General features: G+C 42.6%; 2 protein-coding genes across 2 annotated transcripts in view; one reads left to right on the top strand and one right to left on the bottom strand.

The window, feature by feature from the left end:
• FBXL13 (F-box and leucine rich repeat protein 13) overlaps positions 1–19,908 on the top strand; it is a gene marked incomplete at its 5' end in the record, with an annotated part of 49,741 nt that overhangs the window by 12,127 nt on the left and 17,706 nt on the right. Inside the window, 6 exons of the mRNA XM_081331930.1 lie at positions 526–697; positions 3,439–3,534; positions 4,182–4,317; positions 11,223–11,275; positions 13,263–13,363; positions 19,249–19,378. Of these exons, the coding sequence (XP_081188056.1) occupies positions 526–697; positions 3,439–3,534; positions 4,182–4,317; positions 11,223–11,275; positions 13,263–13,363; positions 19,249–19,378 (688 nt within the window). The remainder of the gene's footprint in view (positions 1–525; positions 698–3,438; positions 3,535–4,181; positions 4,318–11,222; positions 11,276–13,262; positions 13,364–19,248; positions 19,379–19,908) is intronic.
• Positions 4,633–19,438, bottom strand: LRRC17 (leucine rich repeat containing 17). The gene is made up of 4 exons (XM_081331329.1): positions 19,319–19,438; positions 9,573–10,454; positions 6,928–7,083; positions 4,633–5,171 (listed from the first exon to the last, which is right to left on the bottom strand). The coding sequence occupies exons 2-4, from the start codon at positions 10,324–10,326 to the stop codon at positions 4,801–4,803; spliced, it is 1,281 nt and encodes a 426-aa protein (XP_081187455.1). The 5' UTR covers positions 10,327–10,454; positions 19,319–19,438; the 3' UTR covers positions 4,633–4,800.

Below are 19,908 nucleotides of genomic sequence, written 5' to 3'. Positions count from 1 at the left end.
AATAATAATAGTGTAAAATATTTTAATGTGGTTCAATAAAATGCTAATTGGGTTGCTATCAACGCTGCCAACATCGGATGTTTTTCCCTTTCGCTTGTAGAGTTAGACGATGCTGGGAGAGGGGGGAATGAGAATGAGAGTCCAGCTAGACATAACAACGCTAAACGTAGCGTGAGAATCAAGGTTACTGAGCCCAGAGCTGATAAAGAATTGGCGAGCTGGAGAGGAAGCCCGCACTTCAAGCTAATTGGGGAACATGATTTATGTCCGTTAATTGGAGGAGGGAATTGTGCTTTGATACTAGGTGCCCAGGGGAGGGGAATTCATTTTGGGGCTTCGATTACGTAAGTGCCGATGTTCTGCTACTCGAATAAAAGGTCCTTTAAGGTAAGCAAAGGCTCGAGGTTCTTTCGAAGAGTTTACATTTGTCGGAACCATGACAGTTGCAACTTTCTGTTTCAAAGAAAACACCGGGGTTTTTTTAAAAAAAACACCTTAACGTGGGGTTTATTGTTGCTGTGGCAGCACCTGGATCCAATATTGCAAAGACAAGAAGGCCGCAGAAGAACTCCTGCAGAAAAAGCTGGCGGCTGCAAGACACTATTACGACTGCCGACTCCTAAAATTAGCCATGAGGAAGTGGCTCGAATGGATGAATGCCCAGAAAGAAGTGCACAAACGTAAGAACTTTACGTCAGTAACGATCAGTCAACCACGGGTGTCAGCGATATTTCCTCACCGGTGGGGTGGTGGTGGTGGTCCTCGACTTGCGGTCACAAAATGTGAGCCCAAAATTTACTTTAAAATTTGGTTCATCAGAGCTAACAAAATCGTGGGTGGAACGATGATTTTACGTTTTGATGGAACAAAGTCAGATGAGAACGGAAAACATTTCCTTTTATTTTTTTTTAGGGAGAAATGGAGTTAAAAGACCGGTCAATTTAATAATAATAATAATAATAATAATAATAATAATAATAATAATAATAATAATAATAATAATAATAATAATAATAATAATAATAATAATAATAATAATAATTTATCTATTAAACCATTTTCTTTATCTGAACTAAATGGTAATGCCAATTTTTTTTAAAAAAATGGTGTGTTTTTTTTAATTATTTTCCCCTAGGGGCAGTAAAACATCTGGGAAAAATCTTCGACAAAGTTTTGAAGAAAATTGTTTTTAAGGCCTGGCGAAAATGTATCATTGTAAGCAAAAAACCTAAAAAATCTATTGAGGTAAGAATATTTGAGTTTGTGTTGTGCTTTCCCCCCCCACCCCAAAAAAGCATTGATATAAATTCATTTTAAAAATCTATTTGATATCTTGAAACACCCCCCCCAAAGTTAATTGCTACTGATTAAGCAGTTTGATTAATTAAATGGAATACAGATAGTTCGCAACTGACGAACAGAACCTAGCCCCAAATTCCTGTGGCTGAGCGATTGGTTAAGAAAATTTTGCCCCGTTTTATGACCTTTCTCTCCACAGTTCTTAAGTGAATCACTGCAGCTTGATAAGTCAGTAACCCGGTTGTGAGGTAAATCTGGCTTCCCCACTGACTTTGTGACCGTCATAAATATGAACCAATTGGCAAGTGTCCGAATTTTGATCACATAATCACATGTCATAAGTATGAAAAAAAGAATCATATATCCCGGTTTTCAGAGCCATTGTAACTTCAAACAGTCACTAAATAAGCTGTTGTAGTTTGAGGACCATCTGCAATCCAGGTAGTCCTTGAGTGACAGCCACAACTGAGCCCACAATTTCCATTGCATGCTTCACTTTAACGACTGTGGTCAAGGAGGTCATAAAATGGGGCAAGACTCACTTAATGACCATCTTGATTAGCAACGGAAAAATTTTTTGGCCGTAAGTCAAGGACTACCTGTAGAATACAGTCGGAAGCTAGAACCCACGACTGGTGTGGTTTCCATCGAGCATCTTCCAAGGTTTAATAATACTTTCACTCAGCATTAGACGTTATCCTTGTTTGAACTACAACTCAGGATTCACTACTAATTCCTTTAATTATGCTTTAGGGGCGGGGGGAGGTTGTAAATTATGCCGTCTTTCGTTCTGTTTCTCCCCCAAAGGTTTAGAGGCAAATAATAATAATAATAATAAGCTTTTTTATGAAGCAGCTGCATTTTCATGAGTCATCTCCTCTCCTTCCTTGGCTTCCGTCCTCCGTGACAACATTGCGTTCCTTGATTTTCCTCCTTAAAAAAAAAAAAACTGGGGATGCCACAATGGTTGTAAGTCTGAAAAACAGTCATAACTCTCTTAGAGCCGTTGTAACTTTGAGCAGTCAATAAAACGAACTTTTGTAAGTTGAGGACTATACCTGCATAATTATATGATTAATTATATTAATCATTACACACACGTGCAAATGCAATTTGTTTTTGCCCTGTGTCTTTTAATTGAACACAGATTTTTTCCCCCTTAATTAGGTTAGCCAGACCAATCACACGACGGTTTGGGTGAAAAAAATCAATACTTGACTCCTATTGTATATATATCTCTATTTTGCAGCCTGTGTTGGAATCCGAGGAATTTTTTTTTGTTCAACCCGAAGCCCGCGAAAGGCGACATTCGGACAAACGTCGCTTCTCTGCTGTGCCTAAACATCTGTTTGAAGAATTACCAGCCTTCCATGTGAAATCAGGCAAAGAATATTTTACAAAGATGCCTACGCAACCATTAGCCCAGGTTATTTGCTCGTTAATTATAATAAAGCTCACATGAAGTGTTAATGCCACTTTATAATGCCTTGATAAGACCACACTTGGAATATTGCTTCCAGTTTTGGTCGCCACGATGCAAAAAAGATGTTGAGACTCTAAGAAGAGTGCAGAGAAGAACAACAAAGATGATCAGGGGACTGGAGGCTAAAACATATAAGGAATGGATGTTGGAATTGGGTAGGTCTAGTTTAATGAAGAGAAGGACCAGTGGGGACAGGATAGCAGCGTTCCAGTATCTCAGGGGCTGCCCCAAAGAAGAGGGAGTCAAGCTATTCTCCAAAGCACCTGAAGGCAGGACAAGAAGCCACGGATGGAAACTAACCAAGGAGAGAAGCAACCTGGAATTACGGAGAAAGGTGCTGACAGTGAGAACAATTAATCAGTGGAACGACTTAACTCCTGAAGTTGTGGGTGCTGTAAATCCAGGATTACCCGTGTAGAATCATTAGCTAAAAAAAAGTAAAGCAGAGCAGGTTCTTTTATTAGTCCAGCTAATCTTTTAATAGCGCCCTAGTACAATTCCCTAATCATACTAAGAGCCACTTGGAAAAACTTTTTTTAAAAGTTACTATGGAAAACTGCTCTTTCAGTTAAACATAACCTTTGAAGTTGGCAAGAGAGACAAATATTGTTGTTTCATCCTTTGCAGGTTAATATTCTTCTTTATTTTGAATTTAGGTGTTCCGGTATTTAAATATAGTTGACTTGGCCAGGTGTGCCCAAGTCTGCCAAGCCTGGAAGGCCATGACACAAATGGTTATAGTATGGAGTAATGTAAGTAGAGTTGCTTGAAACCAAATTTCAATAATATGTATATATTATGGAGGGACGTGGTGGCTCAGTGGGTTAGGATGCTGAGCTTGTCGATCAGACGGTCGGCAGTTTGGCGGGTCGAATCCCGAGTGCCGTGTAGCAGAGTGAGCGCCTGTTACTCGTCCCAGCTTCTGCCAACCTAGCAGTTTGAAAGCACGTAAAAATGCAAGTAGAAAAATAGGGACCACTACGGTGGGAAGGTAACAGTGTTCTGTGTGCCTTTGGGGTCTAGTCATGCTGGCCACATGACCACGGAGACGTCCTCGGACAAGCGCTGGCTCTTTGGCTTTGAAACGGAGATGAGCACCAGCCCCTAGAGTCGGAAACTACTAGCACGCATGTGCGGGGGAACCTTTACCTTTACCTTATATATTATGGGGATGCTGTGATGGTTGTAAATGTGAGGACTGATATATATATATATATATATATATATATATATATATATATATATATATATATATATATATATATATATATATATATATATATATATATATATATATATATATATATATATATATATATATATATATATATATATATATATATATATATATATATATATATATATATATATAATTAATATATATATATTATTTTTTTAGATTGATTTTTCTGCAGTGAAGGACCTTATCAATGATCGTGTAGCACAGCGCATTTTGCAGAAGTGGCACACTACTGTGGTGCAGTTGGACCTTCATGGTTGTGTTACATTACAATGGCTTACTTTTAAATGGATAGGTAAGTATTTCATTTTATCTTCCCTCCCTCATTTCTTCCTCTCTCCTTCCTTCCTTCCTTCCTTCCTTCCTTCCTTCCTTCCTTCCTTCCTTCCTTCCTTCCTTCCTTCCTTCCTTCCTGCACCCTCTGTTCTGCGGAAAAACCTCTCTCCATGGAACCGGTCCCTGCTGCCCAAAAGGTTGGGGAACCTCTGTTTTCTACAGAGGTTCAGGTTTTTGCAAGAAGCAGTTTAGCTGCACATACACCTTCCTTTTTACAGACGGCGGCCACATGTGCAAAAATCACTCCGCAAACCAGTTAAAAATAGTAGGTTTATAAAGGACAACGCAATTAAATGCCGTCTCGCCGCGCTTCATGCTGAACCATGTTTTAGGAGATAGTCCGTCACGAACAAATGCCGCAATTACAGTATCAAAATATATAAATGATTCTCCTTCTTATTAAAAAAAAAATAGAAAAGATTTGGATATGCCGGTGGACAAATTAATCGATTACTCTGACAATTACTGAGTGTTTTAGAGCAGTTTCTTCTATTTCATTATCCTCAAATACATCTGGATAAATAGGTAGCCTGTCTTTGGGACACTCTTCAAAATAACTCCTGACGTACTTTCTCACAGACCATCCTTTGTGTTCTGCAGGTTTTTGGCACTCTAGGCCATTGTAGTGAACGTTGTAATGGTGCTTCAGCCAGTAGAAAAGATAATGGATGTTATAGTCGCATCGCCAAGGGTTTTCTTTAAGCCGCAGTATTTTCAAAAAGTACAAATGTTCCAGGACGCCATATTCAATATTTTGTAGAGAATTGCTTGATAGGTCTAGTTCTTCCAGATTGATAAGTCCTGCAAAAGCAGCTATTCAGGGGAAAAAATCAAATCAGATAAAAATAATAACATTTAGAAATGACAAACGAACGACGTCTCTGTTTAGAAATGTTTGTAAAGCTTGCACACTGGTGGAAATTTATTGGGGACCTATTCGGATAGTCGGCATTTTGCTGTAATAAACCAAAATGCAAATCATAGCTGTTTAATTCCTCCCTTTGCTTGATTTAAAAACTGGGCAGTGTTGATGCCTTTATGTCTTTAGAAGGAGACATTTGTGGTTCACATTTTGATTTTCGCGAAGGAAGCAGAAATGAAGCGACTAACAGAGGCATAGAGAGAATCTCGGTGGGAGTAAGTTTGTAAAATTATTTTATCGTTTGCATTATGCTGTACTTTCTCGGACTTGGTACTTAGGATGTTGCGTGCATCCAGCCATCGTGAATTCTTGTCTTAGACGACACAAACCTAAATATCTGTGGGTTAATCAACAATCTAGGATTTACAAGCCACAGCAAATGACAGTCACTATAAGGTGTTGGTTAAAGAGCTATTAATAAAACCCCTCATGAGATATTCAAGCACAGTCCAGAATTATATGTTTCTCATTGAACTCCATGTTGTCTAAGAAGGTCTGAAGAATGTTTACAAACCAAATTTAACTGAACAGTTCGGGGTTAGTTGAGGGCTGTCTGTATAAGGATAGTTTGCCAGAATCATCAAGGGGACATAATAAGATAAGAGGGCCTGGGCTTGATGTAAACTGTATTAAAATATATTTTTCTTTCTTTTCTCAACCCATCATCTTTTTTATTCTTTCTGATGCCTTTCCTCGGCTTTGCATAACTTTGCTAATTTGAGAGATATTAGCGTGGTGGTTACTTATATATCTGGATGTAATTATAGTTGTTCTTTAGGCTAATTGGATGGAGAACTTACTAATTCTCTCTAGAGAATTGTAGTGATTGGATGCCTGAAAAGGGCTAAAGAATTGTTTTGGAGTGAATCTAACATTTCTTATCTCAGGGGTCTTCAAACTTGGCCCTTTGGTGACTTGTGGACTTCAACTCCCAGAATTCCTCAGCCAGGCACGCTGGCTGAGGAATTCTGGGAGTTGAAGTCCACAAGTCACCAAAGGGCCAAGTTTGAAGACCCCGTCTCATCTCCTTCTTTTGAAAAGTAAGTCTTCCACGTAGCACAAAGTTGTGCGAATCGGAAAGAACGCCAAATACAGCAGGGGTCTTCAAACTTGGCCCTTTGATGACTTGTGGACTTCAACTCCCAGAATTCCTCAGCCTGGCAGTTGAAGTCCACAACTCATAAAAGGGACAAGTTTGAAGACCCCTGGGATTGAGTCGGATAGGGAATATGACCCAAATTATATTTATAAACATAAACATATTTATAAATATATAAACTTGTTTACGTTTACATCGCTGCCTAAAGCAGCTTTAAGATGCACGGACTTTACCTCATCCCCTCGCAGAGGAATTGTGGGATTTGAAGTCCACCCGTTTTAGTAGCCCAGTTGGAAAATGATCTAAAGATCTAATTTTAACGATTTATTCCAAACCTTGTCTACATTGTTTGGATCCAAAGCAATCAGCAATTTTTTTTTAAATTAAAAAAAAGAAAAGCATTTCATGAAGAAACGTTGCATCATGTTCACCGCCCTGAGTCCTTCGGGAGAAGGGCGGTATACAAATTAAATTATTAAATTAAATTAAATTAAATTGCAGATGAAAGGCAATGATGGCTTTAAATATTTATGTTTACCTTTGCTTACCTGGGTCTATGTGAATTAGTCCGTTGCTACTGAGATTTAACACCTTGAGGTCATCTATTTCTTCAAACTCTTTGGGCCGTAGTAAAGTGATTTTGTTATTGGAAAGATCCAGCTTAACTGTATCTGGAGATATGTTGCTTGGGACTTTTTTTAAATCTTAAGAGATAAAAAAACCCCACAATTACAGGGAGATATTTACAATATAAACTTGATGTTCCGTGTTCCACATCTAGTTCCCCCCCCATCTTGCTGTCACTCTGATGAACACCTAATCGCCACAGCACTATCGTAGGCCTAAGGATATTTACTCGTGTAGCAGCGCTGTATTACTTTTATCCTTCTCATCTTTCCTATTACCTTCCCCTGTTGGTTATCTTGTGATTCTACTACTCTGTTGCTTTGCATCTACGCTGGGAGCTTCTGCACCAGAAAAAAAATTCCTTCTGTGTCCAATCACGCTTGGCCCATAAAGAATATTCTATATTCTGCGTTCTGTTAGCAAAGATTTCCATGCTGAATATCCACATAACATTTTTCAGTGGCACTTGTTGGGTCTTTTTCACCTTTTAAAAAGTGACACCCAATCACAGGTAATCCTTGACTTACAACAGTACGTTTAAGTGACCATCCGAAGTCACAACAGCACTGGGAAAAAGGGACTTAGTGAATGTTTTTCACACTTACAACCGTTGCAGTACCCCCACACTCAAAATTGAGCCACTTCGCAACCGACTCATATTTATGACGGTTACAGTGTCCCAGGCTGATGTGACCCCCCCCTTTTGACCTTCTGGGAAGGATAATAATAATAATAATAATAATAATAATAATAATAATAATAATAATAATAAGAAGAAGAAGAAGAAGAAGAAGAAGAAGAAGAAGAAGAAGGAAGAAGAAGAAGAAGAAGAAGAAGAAGAAGAAGAAGAAGAAGAAGAAGAAGAAGAAGAAGAAGAAGAAGAAGAAAGAAGAAGAAGAAGTTGGAAGGGACCTTGGAGGTCATCTAGTCCAACCCCCTGCTCAGGCAGGAAACCCTATACCATTTCAGGCAAATGGCTGTCCAGTCTCTTCTTAAAAACTTCCAGTGTTGGAGCATTCACCACTTCTGGAGGTTGTTCCACTGGTTAATTGTTCTAACTGTCAGGAAGTTTCTCCTTAGTTCCAGGTTGCTTCTCTCCTTGATGAGTTTCCATCCGTTGCTTCTTGTCCTGCCTTCAGGCACTTTGGAGAATAGCTTGACTCCCTCTTCTTTGGGGCAGCCCCTGAGATATTGGAAGACTGCTATCATGTCACCCCCTCATCCTTCTCTTCATTAAACTCGACATACCCAATTCCAGCAGCCGTTCCCTATTTGTTTTAGCCTCCATCCCCCAATCATCTTTGTTGCTCTTCTCTGCGCTCTTTCTAGAGTCTTGACATCTTTTTTACATCGTGGTGACCAAAACTGGATTGCCGTAGGCAAGCAAGATGTCACTTAACAATGGTGTGACTGGCTTATCAGCTGCAGTGATTCACTTCAGAACGGTGGCAAGAAAGGTCGTAAAACGGGACAAAGCTCACTTAACAACTGTCTCGCGTAGCCACAAAAAAATTTGGGCCCGGTTATGATCGTATGTCGAGGACCACCTAACTAAGATCGGCAACTAACATCCGTTTGGCCGCAGGATATTTTAGGAAATTTTGTCTCTTGCGAAGCGCTTCTGCCAGCTTCTCCTGCACCTTTTAGGGGAATGTTCTGGATTTTCTCCCTGGGGAAATCAAGAGAAAATGATCCCAGGGCGATCTTTCTCTAGGCAGGTAATCCTTGACTTATAAACCACAAGCTGAGCCCAAAATTTCCATTGCTGAATCTGCTTCTCCAATTATGTTTATCGAAGCAATTTGACCAACCATCTATCTACTCTTAAAAAAAAAGCATTTAACACAGGGGTCTTCAAACTTGGCAACTTTAAGACCTGTGGACTTCAAGTCCCAGAATTCCTCAGCCAGCCCTCAGGGCTGGCTGAGGAATTCTGGGTGTTGAAGTCCACAAGTCTTAAAGTTGCCAAGTTTGAAGACCCCCTGATTTAACAGATGAGCCCAACAGCAAAAATTTGCTTTGAAATCCTCTGTTAACAGCTTGTTATGATGTATTTATTATTTCAACGCTTATTGCTCTGAGTTTTGTTACGGGATCGGGCAAGCAGATGTTAGTTACCGATCTTAGTTACAGGGAATCCTCAACATACGATCAAAACTGCACCCAACATTTCCGTGGCTAGGCCAGGCAGTCGTTAAGTGAGTTTTCTCCCATTTTGTGACCTTTCTTGACACAGTTTGTTAAGTGAATCGCTGCAGCTGTTAAGTGAGTCACCCCGTTGTTAAGTGGCTCTTGCTTCTCTCGGACATTGTCTGTCAGAAGCTAAGAAAAGGGGGTCAAGTCAGCCTGGGACACCGTAATCGTCATAAATACGAGTCGGTTGCAAAGCGGCTGAATTTTGATCACCGGAGTGCGTGGACGCTGCAAGCGTCGTAAGCGGGGGGAAAACATCCACAAAATCCCTTTTTCCAAAGCGTTGACCACTGAAAGCCTTGCATGAGGAGAGTGGCACGGAAGCCCTAATAAATAAACAGATAACTCTGCCGTTGGCATATCACGTACAAACCTTTCCTCCTGCAATCCAGTGTTTTTACGGGAAACGCGTAGGTGTGACAAAGCGAAGAGTCAAACTCAGGTCTGGCAATTTCAGGTTTTGGGGCCGGGGGTAGGTCGGCTTTGTCGCCGCAGAGCTGCTCGACTTGTATCTCCTTGAGCTTTCGTCCTTTCGCTTCTTCCGGTTGTGCACATTTCGCGTAATTGGCCAAGTTCCTGTTCCTCGGAAGCCGCAGCATGGTGACCAGCGACTCCATCTGACAGCTGCAGTGCCAGGGGTTGTCGTACAGGCGCAGGTAGCTCAAGAAAGGCATGTAGATGAACACCTCCTCCGACAACACCTTGAGCTTATTGTGCTGTAGCAAAAGGGTGGTCAGTTTGTTCAACCCCCAGAACGCTTGATCCTCGATTCTGGAGATCTGGTTTTGTTGTAAATCGAGACTTTTCAGTTTTTGGAATTTGGAGAACATGTTGTTCTTCAGCTTACGGAGGGCGTTCTGGGCCAGGAGCATGTGCTTTAAATCTTCCGGCCATTCGGGCAGGACAAATGTCAGTCTCCTATCTTGACAATCTAGGTATTTCTCAAACAGGTAGGTATAGACGTCGCAGGGAGGATTCGGGGTGAAGCGCTTCACCAGCCCTGCTCCTTTCCCTAAGCCGTTTCTCCTCCCGCTGTTGGCTTTCTTCCTCCCGTTTCCATTTCGTCCTTTCCTCAGATCAGCCCCCTGACTAAAGACAAGTAGTAGGATGATAGTAACCATTTGCATCCTGACATCCAGCTGGCCCCAACTGCTTTGTACGACAGCTGGAACCGTGCAAGAGGGCTCCTTTGAAATCTGACTTCCGAGAGAGAGTCCGTATGACTGAGGCGCAAGCTGGGGTGTATGAAGTTTCTCTGTTCGGGGAGGGGAAAAAAACAACAATGCAGAGTGTTAACAAAGATGTTGAGGGGACACTTGACAGAAGAAATGGAACCCAAAAGTATAGGGTTTCCTGCCTGAGCAGGGGGTTGGACTAGAAGACCTCCAAAGTCCCTTCCAACGCTATTATTCTATTCCTCGGATGGCCTGGAGCGAAACGTCCAGAAGCCATTGCAAAAACAATAGGGGCAGAAGTGTATCCTAAACCATATCCTGAGTCTTCGGAGAAGGGCGGGATATAAATGGAATTAAAATAAATAAAAAAAATAAATATTCCCAAGGTTGTATACAAACCAAGTCATTTCCCCCCTCCTAATGTGCATTGATGTGTTCAGCTACGACGTACTATTTTAAAAGATTGCTTTAATTCTATTTCCTGCTTAATGTAAATCTTCTCATTTTTGTTGAGGAATCTGTTGAGTTTCTTCTTTCCAATTGATTTAATTAAGCGAACACATATGCCTATGGGATAAAAAAAAATGCACAGCAAAGCATTTAGCTGCTCTTTGCTAAGCCAAGCTAAACCTGGATCCAATTTATAGTAAGTGCCCTTAAATAACTAATGCTAAATAGCTTCTACTGTTTGTGCCCAAAATAGATCATCCTATAAATAATGTAATATAAACCTTTCTTGGGTCAAATTTGATGACTCATACTTTCAGGAACCAAAAATTTATATTGTTATTTCTCTTGCCTTACCAGTTGGAGACTGGTTTAATGGATACGGTTTCTCTGTTTTTTAGGCCAGTGTATGAATTTACAAGAGTTAAATGTTTCCAAGTATCAAGGGTTAAACGTAAGTATTACCCTTACAAATGTAAAACGAAGTTAAGACGTTCCAATTTTGATTTCTGCAAAAATTTGTAGCATTTTGAGTTCTGCAGAAAACGTCCTATGAAATATGCCTTGGGTATAAAAACTCTGTGTGTGTGTGTGTGTGTGTGTGTGTGTGTGTGTGTAAGATAGATAGATAGATAGATGATAGATAGATAGATAGATAGATATAGATATAGACATAGATAGATATAGATAGATAGATAGATAGATAGATAGATAGATAGATAGATAGATAGATAGATATAGATAGATAGATTGTTAGATACAGAGACAGATAGATATAGAGATAGATAGAAATAGATATACAGATATATATATTTAGTTTTCGTAGATTTTCACGGGTATAGGTATGTAGGTCTTGGCGTATTCGGGTCTTTTCCCGTGTAGGATTGAGGGTGTCTTGGCGATGTTTCGACGAGGTCCCACTCGTCATCTTCAGGCTGGTGTCTTCGGTTTCGTGCTTGTGCGAGCGAAGCGTGATCGGAGCTGCCGTCTCTCTATATAAATATTGTTGAGGATGTCCACCACAGCGCAGATGTCGAGGAGGGGGTTCCCCATTCCAAAGAGGACATTTGCACTAAGGGCGGCCCGTCACTGCTCGCAAGACTGCCCCCCCCGCGCCATGGCTGCCCTCAGTGAAAGTGTCCTCTTTGGAATGGGGAACCCCGTCCGCGACATCTGCGCTGTGGTGGACAAAGACTTCCTCGACAATATTTATAGAGAGACAGCAGCTCCGATCACGCTTCGCTCGCACAAGCACGAAGCCGAAGACACCAGCCTGAAGATGACGAGTGGGACCTCGTCGAAACGTCGCCAAGACACCCTCAATCCTACACGGGAAAAGACCCGAATACGCCAAGACCTACATATATATTTAGATATATAGATAGATATAGATATATAGATATAGATATATAAATATATACTAATCGAGAGAACTTATATTCCGTAGATAGCTAGAACATAGATACAATCGTTTTATACATACTCAGGTAGTCCTCGACTTACGACCACAATTGAACCGAACATTTCTGTTGCTAAACGAGACATTTGTTAAGTGAATTGTGGTCCATTTTAAAACCTTTCCTGCCACGGTGGTTAAGCGAACCAGTGCAGATGTTAAGTCAGTAACAAGGTTGTTAAGTTAACCCGGCTTTCCCCCTCTACTTTGCTTGTCAGAAGGTCGCAAAAGGGGATCACGTGACCCCGGGGACGCTGCAACCGTCACAAGTACATGCCAGTTGACAAGCATCTGAATTTTGATCACGTGATCACAGGGATGCTGGGATGGTTGTAAGAGTGAAAAACAGTCATAAGTCACCTTTTTCAGCGCCGTTGTAACTTTGAACGGTCGCTAAATAAACTGCGGTAAGTTGACGATGACCTCTACTGATGAAGGGAGCTTAGATACAATAGACAGAACTTAGATAAATAGTTTTTATACATGTACATCAGAAAAATCTGAGCCCAAAGTTTCTGTTGCTACGCCAGAGGGTCGTTCTATGAGTTCTATGAGTTTCACATGACGGCTGCAGGCCACTCAATCGAAATTCAGATGCCTGGCAACTGACTCGTATTTATGACCATTGGGGGTCTTCAAACTTGGCCTTTTTATGACTTGTGGACTTCAACTCCCAGAATTCCTCAGTCGGCCATTTTGGTGAAACCGCGGGCTTGGATCCAGGATGACTGGTGGACTTCAACTCCCAGAATTCCTCAGCCAGCGTGCCTGTCTCAGGAATTCTGGGAGGGGTCTTCAAACCTGGCCCTTTTATGACTGGTGGACTTCCAACTCCCAGAATTCCTCAGCCAGCGTGCCTGGCTGAGGAATTCTGGGAGTTGAAGTCCACCAGTCATAAAAGGGCCAAGTCTGAAGACCCCTGGTATAGAGTGACTGTATCTCACTTTGCAAAGTAAAACCAAGTCTGGCTTTCCTTTCTGACCAGGATGAATTAATCAGACACGTGGCGGAAAGTTGTTCAGCTCTTCTTCACTTGGATTTATCTCACACGGACATTTCAAACAGAACGCTTGCGCTGCTGCCTAGGTGATATCTAGAGATAAATACGTGTTTATACCGAAGAGCAATGGGTTGTAGGGACTGTATCTAACATAGAGGTCTTTCAATGCTGTCTTTCTTAAACCATCTGTCTTAGCTTCACCTTGGTTTCTTTGAAGCGTAGCAACATCGCAACCTACTCGCCTTTGGAGGTTGTGGGTAGTGTGCTGCATCACTGGAGGGTTTTGCCGAAAGAGATTGGACAACTGTTTGTCTGAAATGGTGTAGGGCAGGGGTCCCCAACCTGTTGGCCACAGCCCGGTAGTGTGTCACGGCCTGCTAGTCACCGGGCTGCGGGATAGGCTGGACAGTGTGCTTCTGTGTGCGCGCACACTCCCTCACTTGCACTAGCGCCACGGCTACGGGGTGCAAAAACGACACCATGCCACAGGGCGTAAAAACGGAACTCGGGCGCAAAAATGGGACACCGCTGCACCATGGGGCGCGAAAATGGGACACCGCCGCCATGCCTCAGAGCGCAAAAACGGGCTGCTGCTGGGTCACGGGGTGCGAAGAGGCCACCGCCATACCACAGGGCACAAAAACGGGCCACCGCCACGCTGCAAGGCACAAAAACAGCCGTCGCCGCGCCACAGGGTGCAGAAGCAAGGCGCTGCGCCATGCAAGAACGGGGCAGGCCTAGTGAGTATCATGCAGGTGCTAGCCCCGCCCCGTTTGCGGCACACGTGTGCTCTCAGCCCCGCACGCACTCACGCGCACACGTGTAAACTGCTTCCCCCTCCCTTTTTTTCCGGTCCGCCACCCGACAAAGGTTGGTGACCTCTGGCGTAGGGTCTCCTGTTTGAGCAGGGGGTTGGACTAGAAGACCTCCAAGGGTCCTTTGCAACTTTTTTATTTTGTTATCCAAGAAAAATCCAGTCCAATCCCTGTGACACCCCCCACAGGCTGGGAAGCAGATTATATGCTAGTGACACCCCACCCCCCAATGATAATACAATAAATGGAAATATATACAGGCAGAGGTATATACAGGCAGTCCTTGACTGTTTAGCGACTGTTCAGAGTTATAGTGACAGTTTTTCACACTTAACCACCGTTGCAGCATCCCTGTGGTCACGTGATCACAATTCGGCCGCTTGGCAACTGGTTCATACTTATGACGGTTGCAGTGTCCCGGTGTGTGTGTGTGTTATGTGATCCCCTTTTGACAAGCAAAGACAAGGGGAAAAAAAATCCAGATTCACTTCTTAAAACAACCATGTTACTTAAGGAGTGCAGCGATTCGCCGAACAACTGTGGCAAGGAAGGTTGTCGAAACAGGGCAAAAAAAAAAAAATCGCTTCACAGCTGTCTTGCTTAGCAACGGAAATTTGTGGCCCCCAATTCTAGTCGTTAAACTGAGGATTACCTGTAACTTAGCTTAACCCACCTCCTGTGGCTGCTCTTAATGGAGATAAAATGAAACAATGGCCTTTTATAGCCCTCCTGGGGCAAAGGGGAGATATTCTTCTAGCAAATACAGTATTTCAAAACCTCTATTTGTTATGTCACTATGACAATTCTCCATTCCACCACGCGAACCTGTGCAGAGACTTGAGTTCTTCAAGTCCACCCAGTTAATTTCTGAGTAATCCAAAAGGGCGAAATTTAAACTCATCAGATTTGCAGACCGCACCAAACTTGGCAGGGATAGCCAACGTTCCAGAAGATTGGCTTAAGATACATACCACTTGAACGCTGGGCCCCATCTAATAAAATAAAATTCAGTGGCCTACATTTAGGCAAGAAAAAACAAATGCACAGGTATAGTGTAGGGGGTACCTTGCTCAATAGTAGCAACTGTGAGAGGGATCTCGGAGTCCTAGTGGACAATCCATTAAATACCAGCCAGCCCCGTGCTGCAGCTGCCAAAAAAGCCAACACAATCCTAGGCTGCATGAACAGAGGGATAGAATCAAGATCACGTGAAGTATTAATAACACTTTACAATGCCTTGGTAAAGCCACACTTGGAATACTGCATCCCGTTTTGGTCACCACGATGTAAAAAAGATATTGAGACTCCGGAAAGCGTGCAGAGAAGAGCGACAAAGATGATCAGGGAACTGGAGGCTAAAACATACAAGGAACGGTTGCTGGAATTGGGTATGTCTAGTTTAATGAAGAGAAGGATGAAGGGGGACATGATAGCACTGTTCCAATATTTGAGGGGCTGCCCCAAAGAAGAGGCAGTCAAGCTATTCTCCAAAGCCCCTGAAGGCAGGACAAGAAGCAACGGATGGAAACTAATCAAGGAGAGAAGCAACCTGGAACTAAGGAGAAACTTCCTGACTGTTAAGAACAACTAACCAGTGGAACTGCTTGCCACCAAAAGCTGTGAATGTTCCAACACTGAATGCTTTTAAGAAGAGATTGGACAGTCATTTATCTGAAATGGTATAGGGTTTCCTGCCTGAGCAGGGGGTTGGACTAGAAGACCTCCAAGGTCCCTTCCAACTCTGTTATTCTGTTATTCAGTGTTCCATGCATTGTCTTCTCTATCTTATAATATAAATTCAGCTCCTGCCTTTGAGCTCCTAGCGTGACTCAGTTCCACTTAAGAATCAATTGCTTAGGAAACAGAGATGCCACTGAAAGCTTGCAAGCCAATATTAATTTTCTGCAAAAATATACCAAGCACGCCCAATTATGGTTAACACCAAAGCAGAGAAGCCGTTGCTTCAATAATCAGAAACGACGGTTATAATTTACGGTGGTAAATACATCTGGCAAGAAATCCCCCCCAAAATTATTTTTTTTAAGAAAAGACAAATGTCAATTGCAGTGTCCCGGAGCCACGTGATCAACCTTTGCGATCTTCTTCACAAGCAAAGTCAACGGGGGAAGCCAGATTCACTTAACAACCGTGCTACTAACTTAACGATTACAACGACTCACTTAACGACTGCGGCAAGGAAGGTCGTAAGATGGGGCGAAATCCACTTAACAAAGTTTTCACTTAGCCACAGAAATTGTCAGGCCCAGTTGCGATCGTACGTCCACGACTACCTGGCTATCTGTTTATTTGTTTTATATCCCAGCTTTATTTATTAATGATTTACTAATTCTACAAGTAACTCAAGGCAGTGAACATAGCTAATGACTCCTCCACTTGGCTTATTTTCCCCACAACGAGGAGCCTGGGAGTGGCCGGCTGAAGGTCACCCAATTAGCTTTCATGATTAAGGCCGGGACTAGAACTCACCGTCTCCCAGTTTGTAGCCTGGTGCCTTAACCACTAGACCAAGCTGCCTCTCTGTTAGGCCGAGAGCATCAAAGGTTTAGCCTGGCCATTTTTGGATTATTGTGTGTAAGCAAATAAAGAAGTGAACTCTGGCTGAATTGTGGCCTGACAGTAATGGAGCAGGGAGCCGCTGGCTTACAGGACATCCCCGGAGTTACATCAACATATTCATTAAAGTGAGTCCATTTATCATATGGGTGACTAAGAAAAAAAGTTACCGGTAGAGACAAATATTTATTTCGCCCTTTATTTTATTTTGCCTTTGCCTTGAGACCTTGCAGCGTGCTCTTCCCATGTTTATCCAAAGACCAGCGCCCCTCATTTCAAATGAACTTCCTTTGAGATAAATATTTTTAGAACTGCAGCCAAGTGGAGGATCGGCAGACACATCGTAAACATGCACGGTTATTCACATTTATTTGATTTGTATTTAATTATAGAGAGAGAAGGACCAAGGGTGACATGACAGCAGCCTTCCAATCTCTCAGGGGCTGCCCCAAAGAAGAGGGAGTCAAGCTATTCTCCAAAGCGCCCGAAGGCAGGACAAGAAGCAACGGATGGAAACTAATCAAGGAGAGAAGCAACCTGGAACTAAGGAGAAACTTCCTGACAGCTAGCACAATTAACCAGTGGAACAACCTGCCTCCAGATGTTGTGAATTTTCCAACACTGGAAGTTTTTGAGAAGAAACTGGGCAGCCATTTCTCTGAAATGGTGTAGGGTTTCCTGCCCGAGCAGGGGGTTGGACTAGATGACCTCCAAGGTCACCTTCGAACTTCACTTTTTGGAGTTGCAAGGCCAGCTGAGAGGCAGAGCCAAAGGATGAGGGAGGAACCCACAGAATATTTTAGTTTATTACAGAATAATAGAATTGGAAGGGACCTTGAAGGCCATCTAGTCCAACCCCCTGCTCAGGCAGGAAACCCTATCCCATTTCAGACAAATGGCTGTCCAGTCTTTTCTTAAAAACGTCCGGTGATGGAGCACCCATAACTTCTGGTGGCAAGCTGTTCCACTGGTTAATTGTTCTCAAGTCAGGAAATTTCTCCTTAGTTCCAGGTTGCTTCTCTCCTTGGTTAGTTTCCATCCGTTGCTTCTTGTCCTGCCTTCGGGCGCTTTGGAGAAGAGCTTGACTCCCTCTTCTTTGGGGCAGCCCCTGAGATACTGGAAGGCTGCTATCCTGTCCCCCCTTGTCCTTCTCTTCATTAAACTAGACCTACCCAATTCCAGCAGCCCTTCCTTATATGTTTTAGTCTCCAGTCCCCTAATCATCTTTGTTGCTCTTTTGAAATATAGAATAATAGAGTTGGAAGGGACCTTAAGAGATCTTCTAGTCTAACCCCTTGAAACCCTATCCCATAGCAGACCAAAGGTTGTCCACTCTCTTTTTGCTTTTTGCTTTATTTTGAGTTAGCTTTTGCTGACTGGATAAAATTGCCTTAAAACGTTGTCCTAAGCTGCATTTATTGAAGAACGTGATCTGTCCGCCCTTAATAATAGATTGCGATTTCCTTTCTGCAGGCTTTCATTTTTGGTTATTGTGGGATTGCAACTCCCCCTCCCCCCGCAGCTACGCTATAATTGCATAAAACCTTACAGTTTTCAACATGATCATGCCTATATCTGCACTGTACCAAAATAGAAGCCAATTGTGGAAGTTTTAGCGTCCCACTCAACGTCTTCCCATCGTCCAATTTTACCTACATTGTTTCTCATTTGTCTTCAATGATTCTTGTCGATAGATCTCACTAACTGCCACGGTTATCTATGTTTATTCAGCAATAAATCTCACCACCGGCAGTGAGACTTACTCCTAGGTAGCTGTACAAAAGGTGACCACGTTTATTTTGATTTGGTCCCGTTAATTTTTTTTAGTCCATCGGTCATACACCAGAGCCTTATTATTGCTATTTAATTTAACTTAGCAGTCTTAATTTAATGCAATTTAATCTTACAAAAAGAGCGTGGCTGTTGTTATCATTTACTTTTAGTTTGAGCCTCAGTACACTTACAAGCAGCTAGAACACCGATTTAACTTCTGGCGGCTTTTATTCTCCTTTCAATTGAGCTGTGATTTCACATGGCAATAATTAATATATTCTGTGCCGCCCTGTCGCCAAGTTAACGTTACAACTCTTTTTTTGTTGTTTTTTGGGTCAGTCGAAATTTGCCAATGATTCACGCATTTCTAATTTGGGACGGAGGCCTTTCAATTCTCAGCCAAGCCGAAGCTAAGCTTTGCCTTTCCCCAGTTTCATGACATTTACTGTTTCCAGCAAATTCAGGCATCTATGTGTCCGCTCAGAAACTCAGCTGTTTCCGAAGAGCCCAGAAAAGTGCGTGCAGGATTGCAGCATTGTAAAAATGGGAAGAAGGGAAAAGAAAAAAAAAGCAGTTTAAGGCATTAAGCATTAAGAACAAAAAAAAAATGAAGAATTTTAAGTGGGGTGTTGTTTGTTTGTGTGTGTGTGTTGGGGGGGGGGGGAAAGCCCGTTAAAGCCTTAGCATCCACCCCGGTGGTTAGACAGAACTTCCAGTTAAGAGTCTTATCAGATTGCATCAGAAATCCGAGTGCAAAGAGATAAATTCCTTTTTGTTTTAAACCCCCCACTTCTTTCTTTCCGACGAAGGTGCGTCCCCAATCTACAGTATTTAAGCCTGGCGCACTGCAGGAAATTCACAGACAAAGGGTTACAGTACCTGGGCAACGGAAGAGGATGTCACAAGCTTCTGTATCTGGACATCTCAGGCTGCCTGCAGGTTTGCATTTCGTTTTTCCTTTCCATGCTGCAAGCAGAGCCGTCCTTGGGAGGACTGACGTTATCCGACGCTCATGGTATACTGAAGGAGTGCAAAGTCCCCCGCTGCAAACTCCAGCGGTTTTAAATTACATTTCCACAGCTGCTTTAATTTTTTTTTTCTTCCCCTGGAGGGATCGCACTATAGGCGTTTGGCTCTTCTCCAGCGGGCAGTCTTAACTCTAAACAAGTCCCTTATTGCATAATGAAAGCATGGACTATTTTCTGCAGCGGGCTTGAAGAGAGGCGTGCTTTTCTTTTCGAGGCACGAACTTCCCCGTCTACGGTTTGAAATCCCAGCTGAAAAGATAACCAGATAACCTGCAACTTTTAACGGCCGCCATTCGCCCCCCCCCCCCCCGTAGCTTTTGTCGCAAAGCGAGACGCCGCTTAAGTGAGTTCTTCTCCGTTTTGCGACCCTTTCCCGCCGCGGTTGTTAAAGAGAATCACTGCCAGATGTTCAGCTAGGAACACGGTTGTTAAACGAAGCTG

Source organism: Vipera berus, assembly GCF_964194415.1.
Source record: "Vipera berus genome assembly, chromosome: 6".
Classification (NCBI taxonomy): Eukaryota; Metazoa; Chordata; class Lepidosauria; order Squamata; family Viperidae; genus Vipera; species Vipera berus.
Note: the sequence above shows the minus strand (reverse complement) of the source record. Positions and strands in the feature narration are given on the sequence as shown.

Coding starts and splice junctions, on each gene's coding strand:
- LRRC17 (XM_081331329.1), bottom strand. CDS start 10,326: ATGCAAATGGTTACTATCATCCTACTACTTGTCTTTAGTCAGGGGGCT. Junction 7,084..9,572: donor ACTGGATTGCAGGAGGAAAG/GTTTGTACGTGA, acceptor TTATCTCTTAAG/ATTTAAAAAAAGTCCCAAGC. Junction 5,172..6,927: donor ACTAATTCACATAGACCCAG/GTAAGCAAAGGT, acceptor TCCCCTGAATAG/CTGCTTTTGCAGGACTTATC.